This window comes from Talpa europaea (assembly GCF_964194135.1).
Source record: "Talpa europaea genome assembly, chromosome: 6".
Classification (NCBI taxonomy): domain Eukaryota; kingdom Metazoa; phylum Chordata; class Mammalia; order Eulipotyphla; family Talpidae; genus Talpa; species Talpa europaea.
The window spans coordinates 40,869,462-40,889,799 of record NC_140072.1 but is presented as its reverse complement, the minus strand read 5'-3'; the positions used below and the strand labels follow the sequence as shown (position 1 = coordinate 40,889,799).

The 20,338-nt window shown below is 53.7% G+C and overlaps 2 protein-coding genes across 2 annotated transcripts; both read right to left on the bottom strand.

The window, feature by feature from the left end:
- Nucleotides 1–1,108: 1,108 nt before the first annotated feature.
- Nucleotides 1,109–10,484, bottom strand: ASTL (astacin like metalloendopeptidase; the record flags this gene model as incomplete). Its single annotated transcript, XM_084234805.1, is given in 10 exon segments — nucleotides 1,109–1,293; nucleotides 1,365–1,445; nucleotides 5,232–5,413; nucleotides 6,159–6,276; nucleotides 6,745–6,835; nucleotides 7,374–7,435; nucleotides 9,621–9,636; nucleotides 9,639–9,746; nucleotide 10,433; nucleotides 10,435–10,484. Coding segments are annotated over 10 exon segments (894 nt in total).
- Nucleotides 10,485–15,258: 4,774 nt separating this feature from the next.
- Nucleotides 15,259–16,875, bottom strand: DUSP2 (dual specificity phosphatase 2; the record flags this gene model as incomplete). Its single annotated transcript, XM_084235525.1, has 4 exons — nucleotides 15,259–15,473; nucleotides 15,586–15,805; nucleotides 16,229–16,353; nucleotides 16,488–16,875. The coding sequence occupies 4 exons, from the start codon at nucleotides 16,873–16,875 to the stop codon at nucleotides 15,259–15,261; spliced, it is 948 nt and encodes a 315-aa protein (XP_084091651.1).
- Nucleotides 16,876–20,338: the final 3,463 nt, after the last annotated feature.

The following is a 20,338-nucleotide window of genomic DNA, read 5'->3' as shown; positions in this document are numbered from 1 at the left end:
GATGCCTTCCCCATTTGGGGACAGAAGCCACAAGTTTCACCTCTGGGCATCCCCCTAAAGGGAATTCTAGGAGCATGGGCTCCCGGCAGAGCTGATTCACCAAATCAGCCTGCACAGTAGATGCAGGCTAGTCTGCACCCAGAGATGGGATTGGGGGGAAAGTGGGCATTGTGCTAGCCAGGAATGCTCCAGGGTAATACCAGGAGCACCGGCTCCCGACCTTGAGCTCCCCTGTGCTTGCAGTCACATCCCAACCCAGGGCATGAGGAGGACACATCTGAGCACTGTCAGGCCCATTAACTCGGAGTGACAGTCCCTCCTTGCTCTTCACTGCCACTCCCTACCTTGTGCCACCCACTATACTTTGTAAAAACTCTTGTTCATTTTAGGCCCAAACAATTACCTGGGGCCTGCCCCAGTCCCTGCCTTACTCACCATGCTTTTCCCTGTCACTCCCGCCCACACGCTGAAGCTTCTCCAAGAGCCCGTCTCCCAAATCTGAGCTGACTTGCTTCTCCCAGGGACTCTTCATTCCCAGTGACCTCACAGCCCACCCCTGCTCCCGGACTGGGCTGCACTTGAAATCCCACTGCAGAAACCTCAGTTCTCAACAACCCATGGTCTGACAGTGGCCTCCTCTACTCCCAGCTCATTCAAGTATCATAACTCTGTACCCCTGCTGAGCGTGCAAACCCTAATATCTTCTTGCTCCCGAGCCTTGCTTCTAAGCTGTTCTCCTTGCCTACCTTGGACTCTAAAGCCCTCACTGCAGCCCCTTGCTTGGAGACATCCTCAAGCAGCCTTACCCCATCTCCCTGCCCCCCAACATATACATGCCCACAAAACCCCTGTCTGGGAGTCCACCTCACCACCCTACACCATACTGCACCTGGGCACCACCCCAGCCCAGTGACTCTAACAGGTTTCTTTTCCTGCCCTTCACACCGTTAGCCCTTCACGTCCATCCCTTTCTCCCCAACCTCTTGGCCGTGATGTCCTGTGATCTCTACCTGCTCAGCTCTGCAACTTTACCTCCCACCTCTCCACCTTCATTGACACCACCTCCGCATAGGAGCCTTCTCCAGGTTCCTCAAGTCACTCAGCCCCGTCACTCACCTCTGCCACGGGGGCCATGACCACTCGGACTACAGTCATAAAGCCTGAGGACCCGCGTGATGTCCAAGCTGCTCAGGTTCCATCGCTGGCCAATGTAGACATCGGGGGCCCAAAGCGGCACGAAAGTGGGGAGCCCACAGCGGCTGAAGGCACATCTGAAACCCACCGGACAGGGACCTGAGCACTGATGACAGCAGGGGCTGGCAGGGCCGTGCCGAGGGAAGGAAGAGAAGGAAGAGGGTCCTCACCTCCTGTAGTCATCACTGATGAGTAGTCATAGGGCACCAGCATGTTGCTGGTCCAAGATTTGACAAAGGTTATTTCAAAGCCTGAAAAGATAATTGCAGATGGGGGAAGAGGGCAAGGGAGAAAAGCGGGGGGCAGGGTAGAGGTGGTGTCAGGACATGGGATTTCTGGGAATTTAATACCTACCTCAGCCGGGAGGAGGGGGATCTAAAGCTACAGTCATACGTGCTTCTCCCTGTACCCCACCTGACTCCCAGCACTAGTCCATGCTCCCTGTCTCCCGTCTCTCAGTGTCTTCACTGCCTATTCTGCCCACCCTGGCCTGGGAAGGATCTAGATCTGCGCCAGGTGACATGGAAGCACAGGGACCTTGTGGCTGGCCAGCCATTGCCTCCTCATAGTTCCCTGCGCCTCTCCCACTCACCTTTTTTTTTATTATTTAAATATTTTATTTTATATAATTCTTACATGTTTTTTCATCTTTGCACAATGTATGCATTTTCATTTTGGTTATATTCCCCGTACAATTGCACCCCCCCTTATTTTGACTCTAGTCCTTCCTTTCCCCACCTCTCCCTCCCCCACCCTGCCCCTAGTGTGTCCCTGGTTTATAGTTGCTTATTGATTTTGATTTTTACTTTCTATTGATTAGTCTTTTTCCTGGTCTCTTATTTAGGTTTTCTAAATTCCTGCTATAAGTGAGACCATCCGGTATTTTTCTTTTTCTTTCTGACTTATTTTGCTGAGCATGATCCCTTCTAGCTCCATCCATGTTGCTGCAAACTGCATGTGTTTATCTTTTTTGATTGCTGAGTAATATTCCATGGTGTATATGTGCCACATCTTCTCGATCCAGTCATCTATTTTTGGGCATTTGGGTTGTTTCCATAGCTTAGCTATTGTAAACAGTGCTGCTATAAACATAGGGGTGCAGGTGCTCTTTGGAATTGATGTTTCTGTGTCCTTTGGATAAATACCTAGGAGTGGAATTGCTGGATCACATGGAAGCTCTATGTTTAGTAGGTCCAGAAATCTCCACACAGCTCTCCATAGTGGTTGGACCAGTTTGCACTCCCACCAGCAGTACAGGAGAGTTCCTTTTTCTCCACATCCTCGCCAAATTTGTTGTTGCTAGTTTTTTTAATATGTGCCATTCTCACTGGTGTGAGATGGTATCTCATTGTAGTTTTGATTTGCATTTCCCTGATGACAAGTGATGTTGAACATTTTTTCATATGCCTGTTGGCCATTCTCTCCCACTCACTTTGTATGAGACTGATCTTTGTGTAATTTACAGCCTCCAGGAAGTCAAATGTTGCTGAGAGTGTCTCGGGCACCCCCTACTGGTGAGGTGGGGGGCCTGCTCCTCTAGCTAGATCTGGAGACCTGCTCGCCCACCCTCTGTGGTGGTGAACACCCCTCCCCAGCAGCAAGCCCACCTTGGCCGGAGAGCCCACTTGTCCCTGTCACTCGGGTCCTCCCGGCCTGGGCAGGCCAAGGTTCCCCACTCCAGGTTCTCTTCTAACCTTCATAGTGACCGTCATACACCGCTGAACCCCCTGCCCCCTCTCGCCAGCACCCCCATGCTGGCTCTCTATGGTCACCATCAGAGATCAAAGGACATTCCCAGCACCTTTATCTCATCACCTGCCTGAGATTCCGACCCCTGAGTGCTTATTTATTCCCTTCAAAAACCTGTAAGTTATTAATTTTGAATAGGCAATAAGTTCTAGTACCCCCCAAAAAAATCAAAAACTGTTAGTCTCCTCCCTAGCCCCCTTCCCTAGTCCCCACCTCCCCAGGGTTAATTCCTGTTGCTCATAGTCTAGCAGTTGGTTCTATGTGTGTTAACTAAATGTAAGTATATTCCCATCTTTCTCTATTCTTTTTTTTTAATGTTTTTTTTTTAAAATAGAGGCATGTTTTATTTATTTGTTTGTTTGTTTTGTTTATGCATGTGCTGGGTACAGTCAGAAGCGCGGGAGGGTGAGAAAATTCACCAGAGCCAGAGCGGGGAACAGAGCAGGCAGAAGGACCGAAGTACACTGCTGAGGGGAGCAGCGGGCGGCAGGAGAGGTCTGCGCGCCATGTGGGACCCTCCTCCGGTGGCCGGGGAGCAGCTGGGAATAGAACCGGCACCGCAGAGGCTGTGGGCAGCTTCAAAACCCAGCGCTCAACCGCTGCGCCAACGGGGAAGCCCTCTTTCTCTATTCTTAAGCAATTTTTTTTTTCCATTAGGGTAGTTGGCATTAACCGTTTTTTTTTTTGTTTGTTTGTTAACAGCTCTTGAATTTACTAGTGCTATTTTGTGACTCATTAATTTCTGCTTTTACTATCAGTAATGTCCTTTTTTAAAAAAAAGTTCTACTTTCATTGACATAAGCATTTAAGTATACACATTTTCCTTGAGCATTGCTTTAGTTATGAACCATTGGTTCTAAAACATTTGATTTTTAGAATTCTTGCAATTACTTTAATCCAGGAGCTAAAAAATATTTGTTTAATTTCCAAATGGAAGGTTTTCATGTATTAGTTTCTAATGTTTACTTTCCATCATGACTAGAACATTTACATTAACTCTACTTTTTTTAATTTGAAGTTTCTATGTAGGTTTTCACAAGCATTTCATGCACACCAGGAAGGGCTTTAGCCTCTACTTTCAGAGCACAGTCACTGTTCATTGTTCCTCACTACACTAACCCCTGATCTCAGTCCCCATGCCGCATCCCATCATAAGATACTACCCATGTTCCCCAAAGCACCCTTTCTCCGGGAACTCCACAATTTTCAGTCTTGGGCACCCTCCCCCCAGTGATGGTGGTACCCTCACCAGACGCCCTGTGTGCAGGAAGCCCTTGCATGTTCCCCTTCTCCTCCCACACCCCCAAACATCTACATCCTCTGCTGCCCTCCCTCATGAAGCAACTGTCTTTATACCTCCCCTCTCCTGGTTTAAACTATGCCCCCCCCAGAGCCAGATATCCATCGTATGACCCATGCTCAGCTGCTGCTTACTGGCATCCAGGGCAGTGACCACACCCCAGATCATCCTGGGCCTTCCCCTGTTGCCTTTTATGATATGTTCTCCCTGTGCTTTCTCTGTCCCACAATTTTCAGTGCCTATTTCACACACACTGAGCTACAGGACCACCCTCTGCCCCTTCAGCTCTCCAGCAGGGGGCCTGCCCCAAGCCCACAGTAGTGTCTAGCACCTGAGCTTAAATACACCTGCTAGTTAAGTACACAACCAACAAGAGTCACAAGACACAATCAACCCTGTCCTCAGGAACCAACAGTGTCAGTGAGAGGTGAGACACAAAGCAAATGGTGACACCCTAGCTCAGCTGGGGATGGACCATGAAGGCTTAGAGCCCAAAATAGCAGCATGTGAATATCTCTAGGTCTCAGAGAGCAATGGGATACCCCTTCCCCATGAGACAGGCAGGCAGCAGAGAAGACGGGACAGCCTCTTCTTTTTTTTTTTTTTTAAGATTTATTTATTTATTTATAGAAGCACTGGGTACAGTCAGAAGCACGGGAGGGTGAGAGAATTCACCAGAGCCAGAGCGGGGAACAGAACAGGCAGATGGACCAAAGTACACTGCTGAGGGGAGCAGCGGGGAAGACAGGAGAGGTCTGCCGTGCCATGTGGAACTCTTGCTGGCCAGCCGGGATCGAACCGGTGCTGCAGAAGCTGCGGACAGGTTCATAGCGTGGCGCTCAACTGCCTGCACCACCAGGGGAGGCCCTAGACAGCCTGTTCTAAATAGCCTGGTGACCCCTCTGGTACTGGCCTACACCTTTGCCCTCTCTCGTGTCCCACCCCAAGACCCCCAGACCCAGCCGGACCTGTGCATGATAGGACTTACCTAGAAGGATCTCATTCCAATTGATACGGATATAGCGGTCCCGGTCAGCATGGGCATGCTCATGCCAGAAGCCCAGCACAGGCCTGAGCTCATGCAGGACGATGCCCTTGCCCTTCCGGAGACAGGGGGGTGCCAGGGATACCACCTGCATCCCTCCATTGCGTCCCACACTGGCGAAACACCTGCAAGGCCATGAGAGAGCTGGTGGGCACCAACCCACAGAGCCCGAGTCAGCCCCTTCTTTTCCCAAGTTCTGGCGTGGTAAGCACCAACAAGCAGCTAGCCCCCGGCTTGCTGTTCCCCACACCCCTGTCGCTGCCTGGCCTTCTGTGAAATGGGGGTACTAGAACTTGAATACCAGTCTGGGCTGCAGGAAGGTGGGAACTTATATTAATGTGGGTAGCAGAAGCAGCTGACTAAGTGGCTATACCCACTTGGGGAACCCTGAGTTCAAGTTTTCACATGCTTTAAAAAGCACCTAACAAGCTAGAAATAGGTATTGCCCTTCTCAAAAGAGAAGCTGAAGAGGCTCCGAAGTTAAGCAACTCGCCTGGAATCATGCGGCCCTGCACTGTGGATCCTGGACCCGAGGCCAGGTCTGTCCCACAAAACCTTCACTCACTCACCAGAAGTCTCCCAGGGATGAGGGCTTCATAAAGGAGCACTGAGCACTTCATCCCCTTCCTCTCCCACACCTCCTCTACTTTCTGCCCCAAATATCGATAGGTCCGTGAGGCAAGCCATTCGGGGTGGACACAGGGATCCTGGACCCAGGAGGACAAGCCCAGAAATAGATTTCAGACAATGGCTTGGTTCATTCCAGGCTGAACGCCAGAGAAAGCATGCAGGCTTCTGCGTGCATGCAGACATGCAGCACACACACACACACACACACACACACACACACACACACACACACGCACTTACCCTGACATGGGGCCAATGGAAATGAAGTCTCTCTGGCCCTGGTAGGGGACAAACCTGATGCACGTGAGGCGTTCAAACTCAGCAAAGGCCTCTTGGATCACCTTGTGGTTGGGCTCATCTGGGAGGAAACACCCTGGTTGAACCCGCCCCCAAACAAGCCCCCAGAGTCTTCATGACCCCTTGTAAGTCTGCCTGGGCAATAGGGAACTTCAAGTCACTCTCCTAAAATAAAATGTCAAGAAAGTGTAGTGTGATGGTGCTGGGGGAAGAAGCTGGGCTCTAGATAGGCCCTGGACAGGTCACTACCCTCGAGACAGCTTGGTCTCAAAATAGATCAGCTAGTCCTTTAATATATCTTCCCCATCAGTTTTTCCAGGACTTCAGCTCTCCCAGTTGAAAAGGCCTTCAGGAAGAGAAGGGGTCTTGGTGGAATCCTCTCAGGGTGGTGGTGGTGGAGGGGGCTTGGTAGGATTACAGGGGGTATGGAGGGAAAACCCAGAAAGGAGCCCAGGCCCAATTAGTAATAGGGTTGGGGCAGGGAGGAAGCCCCAAGGCTCCCAAGGCTGGGGAGCACATGCTCACTCACTGTACTTGCTGGACAGCAGGAAGGGGACCTCTACAACACCACCACTCTTGGGCCATTTTTTGTTGGGAGTGGAAAACAGCTGGAAGGGACTCTGAGGAGAGAGGGCAGCTCCTGAAACCCTACCCCTTCAGGAAGCCTTCCCAGGGTTACTGCTGTACCAGTCCAGATGTTACCCTCCCTTAGTATTCAGGCTAACTTAATCCCAATAGAACATTCTCTGACTTTTAAAAATTTTTTAATTTAAGATTTATTTATTTATACAAGAGCTGGGGTACAGGTCACAGGCACAGGAGGGTGAGAGAACTCACCAGAGACAGAGTGGGGAGCAGAACAGGCAGAAGGACCGAAAGCACTGCTGAGGGGAGCAGTGGGTGAGACAGGAGAGGTCTGCTGCGCCATATGGGTATCTCCATGGCTGGCCGGGAATGGAAACTGCGCTGCAGAGGCTGCGGACAGCTTCACAGCACTGCGCTCAACCCACTGTGCCACCAGGGAGGCCCATTCTCTGACCTTTGAAGAAGAGGTCTTATCAAACTGTGAGCAAGCAGAGAGATCCCTTACATGTCCCACCCCTGTAATGCTGGGGTTCAAAGGTTACTTATAGCCACATGTGTGCACAGCCCGCTCACTGGTCCGAGGATGTCACCCTCAAAGAGGAAGCTGTTCTCTGGGGTTTCCTCTGGGATGAGTCCTGGAAAGGAAGGAGGATGTGTATACCCCTCAAAACACAGACTCTTAGGATGTGCCCAGCCGAGGCCTGACTGGCAGGTTGTAAGGGCAGGAACTGGGCACAGTGCAGGTTTTCTGATCCCATGCAGACCGGGTAAAGGAGGAGTCAGAGTCCTCAGTGGGTTTTTTGCAGGTCTTTTATTGGGGTTCACCAGGCATATGGCAGGCAGGGGTGCTGGCTGGGGGGCTGGGAGGCAAGTCTGCACTCTATCTGGGTTCTCTGGCGTTCTCTGCTTCTGCTTCGGGCTTCTTCTGCTTCGGGCTTCTTCTCTTTCGGCTTCGGCTTCTGCTGCTGCTGCTGCTGCTGCTTCTGGCGTCCCCGTGACGCCACCCTTAAAAGCACAGTCTTAGCTCAGCTGAATCCCATCTACCTATGCCCACACCCTATTCCAGGTGCCCGCCATCAGGCATGCATTCAGGACAAGGATCCATCATCTATCCTGATGGCGGGAGGGCAGAAAAGCCTGATATTTTCTTTACCCTACACAGGTCAACCCACCCAAGGTCTTCTCAGAGCTCGAATTCTCTCCCAGACTCAGGCTGTGTGGCCTCAGGTGAATCACACCCCCGCTCTAAGTCCAGTCTACAACATGTGTGATGTTTCTTGGACTGATCCCAACTTCCTGCTCAAACACAGTCTATGGCTCCCACAACCCACACAATCCTGTTCCAATGCTTCAAAGCCCTCTGCTGTCAAGAAGTGGCCTTTTCTCTAGCCGTCTCCTTTATCCTCCACTCCAGCCCAAGTCACCCCCCAGAATATGCCCTGGACCCATAACTCTGACCCACCTGGGTTACATTCAGGACCCTTGCAGTGGCAGGTGGCACATTCCAGCACACAGCACCATAGGAGGAGGCTGCTAATGGCTCCTGTGAAGCCTCCTTTCCCCGCCTGGCACCTCTCACCTCACTCCCCTTCCCATCTCTGTCTGTTTCTCTCACAGCTGCAGCCCTTCTCCACAGCCTTTTACTAAGATATCAGCCCCCTGGGGAATCTTAGAACCTCTGGCACCTGAAGGTACCTTAAGTTGGGTTCCCTAGAAGCAGGGTCCAAACCAGGAGCCACCTGCCAGTGACTTCTTGAGGAAAGCAGGAGAACACTAGAGAAGAACTGGGGATCAGCCCAAGTGCTGCCTCAGCTTGACTCCACAGAGCTCTGGACCCCAGATGGCACCTTGGACTTGTCCCCCTCAAGGCTAGAAGCCCCATATCCCACATGAATCACTGTGGGCCACCCCAGGCAGGGGAGATGTCCCAGGCACCCCTGCGCTGCAGCTCCTTTAGCCAAGGACCTTCAGCTGTCAAGCCTTAGCAGCCAACATTCCCCACAGCCAGGAAAGCATGCACTCCCTAGTGAAGGCACCTGGGCAGGGCATTAGCCACCTCTAAGGTGGGCTGCAGACAGTTGGGGGTTACTAGCAGCCCTAGCTGAGTGCCATCTCCCCAACATAGGACTATCAATGCTGGATAAGCTGGTTGGTTTTGGCTTCCTCCAGGCCATTCACAGTGACCAAAGGTAGCATACCGCTGTTCAAGCTTGCTAGTCCCAAGTCTTGGCTCAGAAAGAGGGGAATTTGCCACAAGTGTAGCCACTTTGTGCCCATACCCCCAGCAAATTCCCATCCCCACTCAGGCAAGGTACCCGCTATTCCCCCAACACTTTAGCATGTGATGGCTCCAACTCCTGAACTAATGTTCATTTCTACCAGCTTCGTCCCAGGGTATCTATACGTTTTCATTCTTCAACTGAGATCTGCAGACAACGAGGTCTGGAACTTCATGCTTCTTTGCTGTTGTACCCCAGCCCCCTCACACCTCTGGGACGTCCTGCATGAGGCGGCTGAAGTGTTTTCCAACATCCACTAATAACTTAGGGAGCTGCAGAGACCTGTACTTTATCAGTTCAATTTTTAAATCCTATTCCCTGCCCCCTCACCCCACCCCCCACACACACACTTCTTATAAATGAGTTTAGGAGAAGATACGGGAAAAGACATTGAAGAAGTTGCCCACAGAACTACTCATCTAGAGCCTGCTAAGCAGTGCATCTCCCAGCTCTTTATGCCTCTGAGTGTTCAGTGAGGTTTTGATGAAAACCACTACAATTTCATACCCCTACACCCCAAGAGAAGACATAGTGCCCTCACCTTGATTAATTGCAGGGGGATGTCCTTGTCCCAGGATGTCTGGGTCCCCTCAGGAGTGAGGTCTTCTAGGAAACTGGTCCCACAGGCTCCTGGGCAGCAGGAGGCTAAGGGCACTCCTAGGATCACCTGCCCAGACAGGGGCACACACGATGCCCAAAGTGCTCCCATTGGTGAGTTGAGATGATGGGAAGAAGGGGAGGGCAGTGTCAGACCACAAGACCCAGGCTCTTCACAAAGGTCTCCAACATGGAGTCCTGAGAGCCACCTGCCTTCCCCCTGAAGCCCCAGCTGGTGTCAAAGCCTAGACAACACTAGAAGCAGCTCCCTTGGTAGGACAAATGCTGGGCTCCAGGAGGCAGCCTAGTGCTCTGAGCACCTGGGTGTCTATGAGGCAAGAGAGGGAGCAGGAAAGCAGAAAGAGGGATGGTAGGACCAGACCTCGGGGTCCGGTGATGATGGCAGGGTGCAAGCTAGCCTCAGGCCCACCCCATGGCCCCCTTTCTTAGTCCAGACTTCTGGAAAATGGGCTCAGCCTGGAGAAACCTGGCAGGACTAAGCTAGAGTAGTTACAGTCTCCTGCCCCCACCCAGAAAATGGACATCTGGAGTACGACCTGTCCCATATCCTGCCCGGCAGGACCCTGCTCCTAGGGTATTCAGGAGGCCTTCCCTTGGACCTCCAGAAACTAACTTCTAGAAACATCCCTGAAGAATGCTCTTTCTCTGAGTGGTTCTGGTCAATTCAGATCCCTGCAGGCTCCAGCCTCTCCCTAGCACTCTAAAGGCTGGAGGAGGGCAAGGCAGCTCCCTTACCTGGAAAAGAGAGCAGACCCAGCACCCAAGACCAGAGGCCTCCCATGACCATGCTGTCTTTGGTGAGGCCCTGTGGGGCCTGCCAGCAAGCAAGCACTACTAGGCAACCTAATTGCAGATTTAGCACCACCCCCTTCCCTTAAATAACAGCTTCACCAGTCACCACCTGCAGTCCCCTGTCTCCAACAGCACCTGCAGCCCTGGGTCAACCAATTGCACCTGGGATCACCACCCAGCAGCCCTACCTACCTGTGCTCCCTGCCCCCCACTAAGTCTGGACCTGAGTCTCTGGGTCCTTTTTGGAGCCTTCTTAGCCTAGCCAAAGGGAGCAAGAGGATGCGAAGGGGGCAGGCACAAAACACCGTGCAGGGATACCACTTGGGCCTGTGCCTCTTCTGAGGCCCCCTCCACCACCAGGGGGCAGAGAAACATTGCAGAAAGGAGCTGAGGCGGCCTGCTGGGATGGGCCACATCCTCCAACCTGGAGAGACCCCTTTCCTGCCAGCGACATGTGCTTAAATGCTGAAAAGTCCCCAGTCTACCTATGGCAGAGGGACAAGGTCACTACATTTTTTTTATAAGCTTTTGTTTCTTTATGATAAATATTTTATTTTAGTTTACATACCAAAAATAGACATATCAGTGAAAGTTCACAAACCAAAGGCCCCATGTAATCAGCAGCCCAAAGAAGCCTGCCACATGGCAAAGGGAAACTCTGGGATACCTACACCTTCTCATGGACACTACCCCAGTCACCCCACAAAAATCCTGCAAAATCAGCCCCTTCAGATTTGGAAATTAAAGCTGTTTACCCATGTTCCTCATCCTCTGTACCCCTTGACCTCTCTAGAGGCCCTATCCTCAGAGGTTGACTACCAAGCGTCCCCTGGATTTAACTCCCAAAGGTGGAGGAATTAGGGACACCAACACCACCACTGATGCACTGTGAAGGAAACGACAGAGCCAAGGTCACTAGCCAGGGCCACGAGAGCCTCTCAGCTCCCTGTCAGGCCTGGAACCCAGCACACTTCCAGAGAGTCGAAATCCAGGGAGAAGGTGACAAGGTCACCCTTCCTGCTGCCCAGGGAGTATGAACATAAGCAAGAATGTGCCCAGCTGGCCCTGCAGATGAGTGCTCAGAAAAATAATAATAATATTAATAATAATAATAATAAATATTAGGTAGAGTGGAAAGGAGCATGGGTAGAACAGTTAATTAAGAAAAGCATTTGGGGCCTCCCTGGTGGCCTAGGAGTTAAGTCTCAGCACTATCACCTATCACTGCAAGGGCCTGAGTTCAATCCCCGGCCAGGAAGCTACCCACATGGCACAGCAGACCTCTCCTGTCTCGCCTGCTGCTCCCCTCAGCAGTGTATTTCAGTAGATCTGGACTGTTCTGCTCCCCACTCTGTCTCTGGTGAATCCTCTCACCACTACCCCCGACACACGCACACACATCTCTGGCCTACACCCCAGCTCTTCTATGCAAAAATAAAATAAAATCATTTTTAAAAGGAAATAAAAGCATTTGCCTGATGATATTCTGCCAAATGAAATAAGCCAGTCTTAAAAGACAATACTGTGTTACTGTATGATTCCATGTATATGAGGTACCTAGAGTAGTCAAATTGATAGAGACAGAAAGTAGAATAGGGGTGGGTGCCAGGGGCTGGGTAAGGGGGCGTGGGGAGCTGTTTAATGAGTCCAGAGTTTCAGTTTTGCTGGATGGAGAAGTTCTAGAGCGTCATTGCATTTGACACAAGTGCACTTGACATTATTGAACCAGATGCTTAAAAATAGCGTAGATGGTTGTAGGGTAAATGAAGATTGCTCAGGCTTTTGCGCCACTGGCCTCTGTGGCTATTACCTGCAGCCTTGATTGCAGGAGGTGCTTGGGAATATGGTAGGGGGCACACATGCCTGATGGTGGACACCTAGAGTATGGGGTGGGCATGCGTAAGTGGGTACACCTGAGACTGGAGCCTGAACATATAAGAGGCGGTTTCAGAGGACTATGTACGACAGAGGTTGGTGGAGAGACCACTAGAGAGTAAAGATTCTCTGGGAGCTGGGAGGTCTGCCAGCCTCCCGGCCGCCCTGCCTGCCCTGCACCTGGTTGCTCCACTACAAGTGGTGTAGAAAGATGATTAAAAGCCTGAAAAAGCCACTGAGGGCTCCAGGACTCTCCTTTACCTGTCTTCCTGGATCCATAGAGAGCTTGCTCTGTGCCTTCCTGCCTCTACAATGAGGCAGGAGTCAGTAGGATGATTCGACGCAGACAGTTATGGAGCTCTCTGAAGACCTCGGGAGGGGCTGAGGAGAGGGGTGGCAGGCTGCAAGCGTGTAGTGCTTGGTTGCCGGCCTCCTCTCTGTGTGGGCACCTCCCCATAAGGGGCCCACTGACATGGTGAGTGTCCTGCTTGGAGGCAGGGCTGGGGGGTGAGTGTTCCCTCACAGCTCTGCAGTGGAGTCACGGACAACACTGGAGACTCCATGGCAGCACAGAAGGTGATCAAAGTCCAGGAGCTGTGAGAAGAGCTAAAGACGCTGCAGGAGCACAGGAGGTGAACAAGGTCCCGGAGCTGCAAGACAAGACCTTGTGTGGAGGGGACGGCCTGCAAGGACTAGCCCACTACTCTTGAGGCAGCAGACTCATCGGGGAAGAGAGAAGACCACAATTTGTCATTTGGAGCTTATCCAGTGCTGACGTAAAGAAGAAACTGATGGGCTTGGACTCACAATCCCGCCAGAAGACTGAGGAACGCTGGCAGCTTGATATAACTATGGGTCCCTGGGGATGGAAGAGGTCACTTGTATACCCCAGGAGATGATAATCAAGGACTATCCGGTGGGCCTTGGTGGCCTAAAGCAGCCTGTGTGCTGCCCAGCACTGCCAGAGCCACAGCCAGGAGAGGCAACAGCCAGAGTGGAGAAGTGGCAGGTATAAGGGCAGCCCAAGGCCAGCTGAGGGAGGAAGCCCTGGCCTAGTTCTTTGCAGCCAGGCAGGAGATACATCAAAAAGCCAATTTAGATAAGGCAAAATGTGGAGCCAAGGTTGGGAAGTCCTGAGCAGTTACTAAGCAGCCAAAGGATTTAAAGCAGGCAGGGGAGCCTCTTAAAAACATCTGTTGGTGATGCCCTCTTCACTTCTGAATAAGGATGAGGTGCTGTGGAACCTGACCTCGGCACAGGTGGGGAACACGGCTTGTGGTGGAGCCCATAGCTGGAGATAGAACCAGGGAGGCCACATGTGGAGTTTGCCGTCCGCAGGTCCCCAACCCGTGCGCATGTGCAAAGGGTCGGCCTTAGTGCAGGGGTCTGCTTGGCACCGTGGTGGCTATGAAAGCCGAGTATTGTCATGTCAGCAGTGAGTACCCCTGGGGATTGAGTGATTACCCCCCAAAGGACTATAGAATGTGTTGCCAATCTGAGTGACTGCATCCTGGGGGGATACAGTGCATGATTTGTGGCTGAGACCACAGTAGAAGGCCAGGAAGCCTGCTGGCTCCTGGTGTGTGACAGCAGATTCTGTGAATTAATAGTGGATCCCCCCATGAATGAGCAGTGCGTTTGGTAGCAGAATTGATGGATTATCTGCTGGCACCAATAACCATCTTGTCTTTTGTTGTCCCTAGGTTGGTGCCCCATCTGGGCTTAGCTGTAGCCTGCTGTTCAGTTGCATTGTTTACTTTTGTGGTTCATGGCTGCAGCACTCCACATTCGCCAAAGGAAACTTATCTGTAGATTGTACGGCGAAAAATCCTGAGGGGGTGGATTGAAGATTGGGTAAATGAAGATTGCTCAGGCTTTTATTCCCACTGGCCTCTGGCTATATCACCTGCCGCCTTGAATGCAGGAGGTGTTTGGAGACTTGGGCACAGGGCACGCGTGCCTGATGGTGAACACCAGGAGTATGGCTGAGCCTGGGGACTGAGCATGTAAGAAAGGTGTACCACAGCATGAGGTGCGGCTGAGAGACCCTGAGCTAACGCCAGGGAGCCCAGATACAGATTCGTGTCGCACAGGGTGCGAGGGTGGGTGGGTGGGCCACCCACACCTGCCTCCATTCTTTTCCAAGAGCCTGTTGGCAGGAAAGGTGAAGTCTGATTAAGAAACAACTTTTGAGCCTTTTCCCAGGCATTAACTTGAGACCAGAAGCTTGAGAGGTTGTTTGTTAAAATGAAACAATATTTTATTGACACATCAATGTTCTGTATAAATATAAAGTGCTAAGTTTCCACCCCTGCCCACAGGGCTGGGAGGAAGTAGGGGAGGGAGTGTTAAATGTCAGTTGAACACAAATAACTTTCCAGCGCCAACACAGCATGAGATGCTCACGTACATACACACGCAAGCAAACGGTCCACAGCTTGACGTTCAAGTCACTTCCCTGAGCCCCAGCTCCCCCAGGCACAGGCTCAGGCCCCAGGCCCCAGGGTGGACCACCCCAGACAGGGCTCCTGGTTGTCACAGCTTGTTCCTTGGCGCTCTCAGGCTGCCAAGGGCTTCAACATGGTGGTGGGACCATGAGTGTAGAGTCAAGTTCATTTCTGCCAGGGGGTGGGGAAGGAGAGAAGCAGACATGCCCTTCATTCTCACCCTGGAATGAGGGCCAGCCCTCAAACCCCTAGCAGAAGAGCACCAGGTAAGGAAATCTAGCACTCCTGCATTTCTAGTGCCCCCCCAGAGCACTAGGAGTTTTTCAAACTCTGAGGAAGTACAGTTCCCCCTGAGATGAGGGAGACTGGACCCCAGGGGAGCCCAGCTGTCCCCAGGAATAAGCAGCCTCTCTCAGCCTTTGGGGGTCAGCCTGGTGCGGCCCTGCCTTAGTGACACAGCACCTGAGTCTCAAATTGCAGTAACTGCCCCATGAAACTAAAGTTGGGGGAGATGACTCCCCGACGTTGCTTAACAAAGTCGAAAGCCTCATCCAGCCGCACCCGGTGGCTCTGGATCAGGTATGCCAGGCAGATGGTGGCGGAGCGTGAGATGCCTGCCTGGCAGTGGACCAGCACCCGGCCTCCGCTGTTCTTCACTGAGTCTGCAAGGGAAGCGGGGAACAGTCAGATGGGAAAGCAGGCAGGGGAGGAGAGACATGCCCAGGGCCCCCTTCTGGGGCCTTTCCCCACCCCAGGGCTGAGGCTCTCTCTTACCAATGAAGCCTATGGCCTCCTGGAACCAGGCACTAATCTCCACCATCTGGTTGTCCTCCACCGGGATGCTCTTATAGCGCAAAAGGCCCTCAAAGTGGTTAGGGCAGCTGGCAGAGACGTTGAGGACTGCAGTGATGCCACATGCCTGCAGCCCCTGCAGGTCCGAGGAGTGGCTGCAGCTGCCCAGGAACAGGTAGGGCAAGATCTCCACAGGGCCACCCTGGAGGGAGAGGAGAAAGGGGCCCATGAGGTCTTCTCAGTGCAAGAGAACTTAAACACCAGCGGGGATAGAGACATGGCCGGCTGCTCCCCTGCAAGAGGAGCTTTCAGCCAACCTTGACCTGGGATCCGGCTCAGAAATGCCAGGAGGACCCAAGAGGACAAGCAGAGATAGTCACAGACACACACCGAAAGCCCAAACTACGCTGGAGATACATACACAGACCCCCAAAGGCTCATCTGACCAATTCAGCCAGGCACACCCAGAGAGATGTGCTCCTGTTTTCATACCCTCGCCCCTCTGGACATGGACAGAATCCTGGCATCTACAAATGGCAAGCTCTTTCCTCAGAGCGCCTCTCCTGCCTAGGGGGTGCGAGGGGAGAGTGGGGAACAGTGCCAAGGATCCCTGACCTCCACTCACCTGGTCATAGAAGGGAGCCCTGGCGTCAGCGGAGCAGCTGTTTTCAAGCCCAGCCGGGGACATCACCGGGGTGGGGGACTCAGAGCACAGATCCGGACAGCAGGCCTGGAAGGTTTGGAAGCCTCCTGCAGGTGGGACAAGGGCACCGGTGAGTGGGAGGGCCGGGCCGGGCCGGGGTCGGGGAGGGAGTGTTATAGGACAGGGGACCACCCTGTTACAGGAGCAGCGGGCAGCCGTCTCGGGCCGGGCCGGGGCTCACCTCGGAGGAAGCACACGGCCGTGGGCCCGGCGCACGTCTCGTGCAGCAGCGCCGCCAGCAGCACCAGAGCGGGGCCGTCGGGCGGGAGCTCGGCCACCGCGGCGCTGTCCTCGTCCAGCACGACCGCCCGCGCCAACTCCCCGCGAGCCAGGCGCGCCCGCAGCGCGCGGTCGGGCAGCAGGCAGGCGAGGGCGGCGGCGGGCGGGCCGCGGGCGCGGCGCCGGAGCAGCGCGTTCCAGGGCACCGGCCGGGCGGCGCGCACATGGCGCCGGCAGAAGGCCAGGAAGGGCCGGCAGTCCAGCAGCAGCGTGCGCTCCGCCTCCCGCGGCTCCCGCAGCAGCGCGCCCAGCGCCGCGCAGTCCAGCTCGCTCGCCGCCTCCAGTCCCATGGCGGCCGACCTGCAGCAGCTTTCCTTTCCCCTCTGGCGTCCGCTCCTCCTCTCTCCCCTCGCCGCCCGAGCCGAGCCGTCTGCTCCCGGCGCGGCGCACGGCCTTAAGTACGGGGGGGGCCGGCCTCCGGGGTCACCATACAAGGGCACAGCAGGAAGGCGCCAGCACCGCCCCCGCGGCTCCCCCCTCCCCCAACCGCCGCCTCACGTGGGGTGCAGGCTGGGCTAGCCCGGGGACTAGGTGCAGGAAGGGGGTGGTGGGGAGGAGGTGCGCACCCGGGAAGAGGCCAGGGAGGAAACCGGAGATCAATTCTTGAGAGGAGGGATTTGCCAGAGCCAGTGGGGCCCACACGCCCCCCCACACACACAACTTTTTGTGTCCCATCCTGGAAGAGCATCCACACCCTCTGTCCCCCTCCACGCTGCTCAGTCCCTGAGAACTCGCCCCCTGGGATGCACGTCCCCATCCTTAGAGATTTTTTAGCTCTGTGGTGCCAGGGCCCTGCTTCTCCCTTTGCCATTTCCCTCCCAGGATTTGCCCCCTAGGAATTCGCTACAACAAAAATGGAAATGTGTCTGCTACCATGGATGGTTTCTACACTGGAGGATGGGGAGCCAGCTAAGATGGTGCTTTTTTCTCTTCTACTTAGACGTGGTGGACAGAGGGACTTTATCCCTCTCCTCCCCCATTCTATGAGGATTGTGGCTGGGCCAGGCCAAGCTAAGGGAGAAATTCACCCTCTGGGCCCCAGACCCTGGGCATTGGTATGCTGAGGACCCCTGGGCCTATCCAGAGATAGACAGGGGACTATGACCAGTTTCCAGTTATGAATGCGACAAGATTTCTGCCCAGTGAGTCCAGGAAAACCCCAGGGGCTCAGGGTGAAGCACTTCCCCAAGTCACAGCTCAGCTCTGAAGGGGAACTCTGCTGACTCTGGCTGCTGGGTTCTCCCAGGGGCCTACTGGGAATTTTAGGAGCCTCACCACCAGAAGAACTACCAAGAGTGGCCACCCCCACTGCCCCCCACCACATCCCCTCAGCTGCTCTCAGCCTGCTGCAGGGCTGGTGGGCTGTGGGGAGCCAGGACTGGCACCTGAGCAGTAAGAATGGGGAGTTTGGTAATCCACATCCCTTCTGCGCCCCCACAGGGCCGCTAGCCCGGATGTGGTGAACCCCAGGTGTGCAGGAGGGCTCTGGGCCCCAGGGGTGGGGGCCAGATATATTAGTAGTTGAGCTCTGAAGCAACCAATTCAGGTGGGTGGGGACAGTGTTCTAGAGCCGGAACTGTCCCCACCTCCACTCCTAGCTGCTTGGGATTTCAGACTCTCACCTCCTAGGCCCCCACTCGTCTGAAACACACGCAGTGTCCCTGTGAGAACTTTCCAGCTCCCCGGCGGACACCTAGGACAAGACTGTCTTGGAGGGCTAGAGTGAGGACCCGTGTGAACCCTCAGCCTTTCAGTTAACTTAAAAACGCTGGACTCCTCACAGTGTTTTGATGTATCTGAGCCTGTTGGAGCATAATCTACATATGGTTCCACGATCTTGAGATGAACTTGTAGCTAAATGTGCTATGAGGAAAAGGGAAAGATAGAAGCCCCAAGGTCTCCAACAATTCCTGGGGCTACATCACCCTCTCATGCCTCAGTGTCCCCACCTGTAAAATGGGAGTTCATAGTAGACTAGCTGCTCACCCCCACTGCTTCCAAGACTATCTCCACCACTGCCTGCACATCTGATTGCTGTCCCTCCTACCAGACCAGTCTGGAGGCTGATGTGGCAAAGCCCACAACAGAGCCAGGCAGTCTGGGCCACAGATCCCAGAGGCTGATATGGGCCCTTATCCTTGGCATCAGCCTAGCAAATGACTTAATGGCTGATTCCAGGGACAAATTACAGAGCACAGAAAAGGATAGTCAGGTCCAGTCTTGTTGACCCGTGGGACTGGCGTCACCTGTCATGCTAGGAGCCATGGCCCTCAAGCTCCTGGGGGAGGAGGAGAGAGGACCCAGTCAGCTGGGATCCTGACTCAGGAGTGAAAAGCAGATAGGGAATAGGGGCTCTAGACCCCAACTCCACTGGCTGGGCCTCTTTCTGTCCTTGGGGAGAAAGCGGACACTGTGCTGGGAAGCTCCTCGAGGGAGTGCATTGCATTGCCCACAGTTTGCTCTAGTGGCAAGGTCTGGGGTCCCTCCCAGCGCGCTGGCCAGAACCAGTGATTTCTGCTGAAAGGTGGCTGCAGGTATGTCACCGGCTCAAGGCCACTTTGGGGCTGTCCCCTTTTCAGCCTGGGGACAGATCACAGAGGTCTAACTTAGCCCTAAAGGAGGGGCGCCCCTTTGCCCTTTGCCTCCTTCTAATCCCAGACAGGGGAAACCCCCACCCTTATAACTGAGTGAATGGCAGAGAGTGGGGCAGGAAGAGAGAGAGAATAGATCACAACCCACATCCCACCCCACTTCTGCTCTGACCAAGAGCCCTGACCCTTGGTGAGTCACAGCCCAGATATCGTCTTCCTTTCTGTTACTTCTGCAAAGAGCACAGTCCCCGTCCCCCTGCAGACTCGATGATGGGGGCACTATGAGACAGGCCTTGATTACACAGGGTGCCCCACGGGCTGCAGACACTGGAGGGAGGCCCCTGCTCCTATCACTAGAGAGTAACAGGACAGCAGGGGAGGAGGGGATATTGCCATACTCAACTCTTTTTTTTTTTTTTTTCATACTCAACTCTTATAGAGCTGACTATCAAGCAAGAGTGGGGCTTGTTTTTTGTTTTGGTTTTTTTTTTTAATTAAAATACCCAACTGGAACAAATGATGCTTCTGTGTCATTCTCCTTTGTAATCATCCATTCTGACTCGCTTCTGGCCTTTGGGATTCCCTTTTTCTGCCCACCCAGCCCCCATGCAAAGCAGTTTCCCTTCCACATTCTCGAACTTCCAAGCTCTGTACCGATGCTGCCGAACATCAAGCATCGTGTTTTCCTTCCTCCTCCTTCCAAACCCACACCCTGAACAGACGCCCCAGGGAGAGGGGAAGAAATGAATGGGGTAGCTACAGAAGGATCCTTAGGCTAGGGCAGGTATGAAGGTGAGAGTGACAAGTGTCGGCCACCCCCAGCTCCGCCTGAGCAGTGAGTCAGGGTGACGTCAGGTTTCCTGTGCCAGGCCTCTGTGAAGAGCCAGCCTCGGCGGCCACCCCCACAGGCTCCTGCCAGGCGACAACGGTGACGGTGACGCCATGCTCTGTGCAGATGGCCCTGTCCTGCACGGCAGGGAAGACCGGGAGGGGGTGGGGAGAGAATCGCTTTGGGCATCCAGCCCTCAGCAAGACGCCTGCATGTGGCTGGGGGGCGGGCTGGTGCCTGTCCCCATGTGTATAGGCAGCCCTGCTGGGGACGCTCTCCTGAACTCGATGAATGTGTCGAGAAGAAAGTCTCCATTTGGGGCTGGTATAGCTT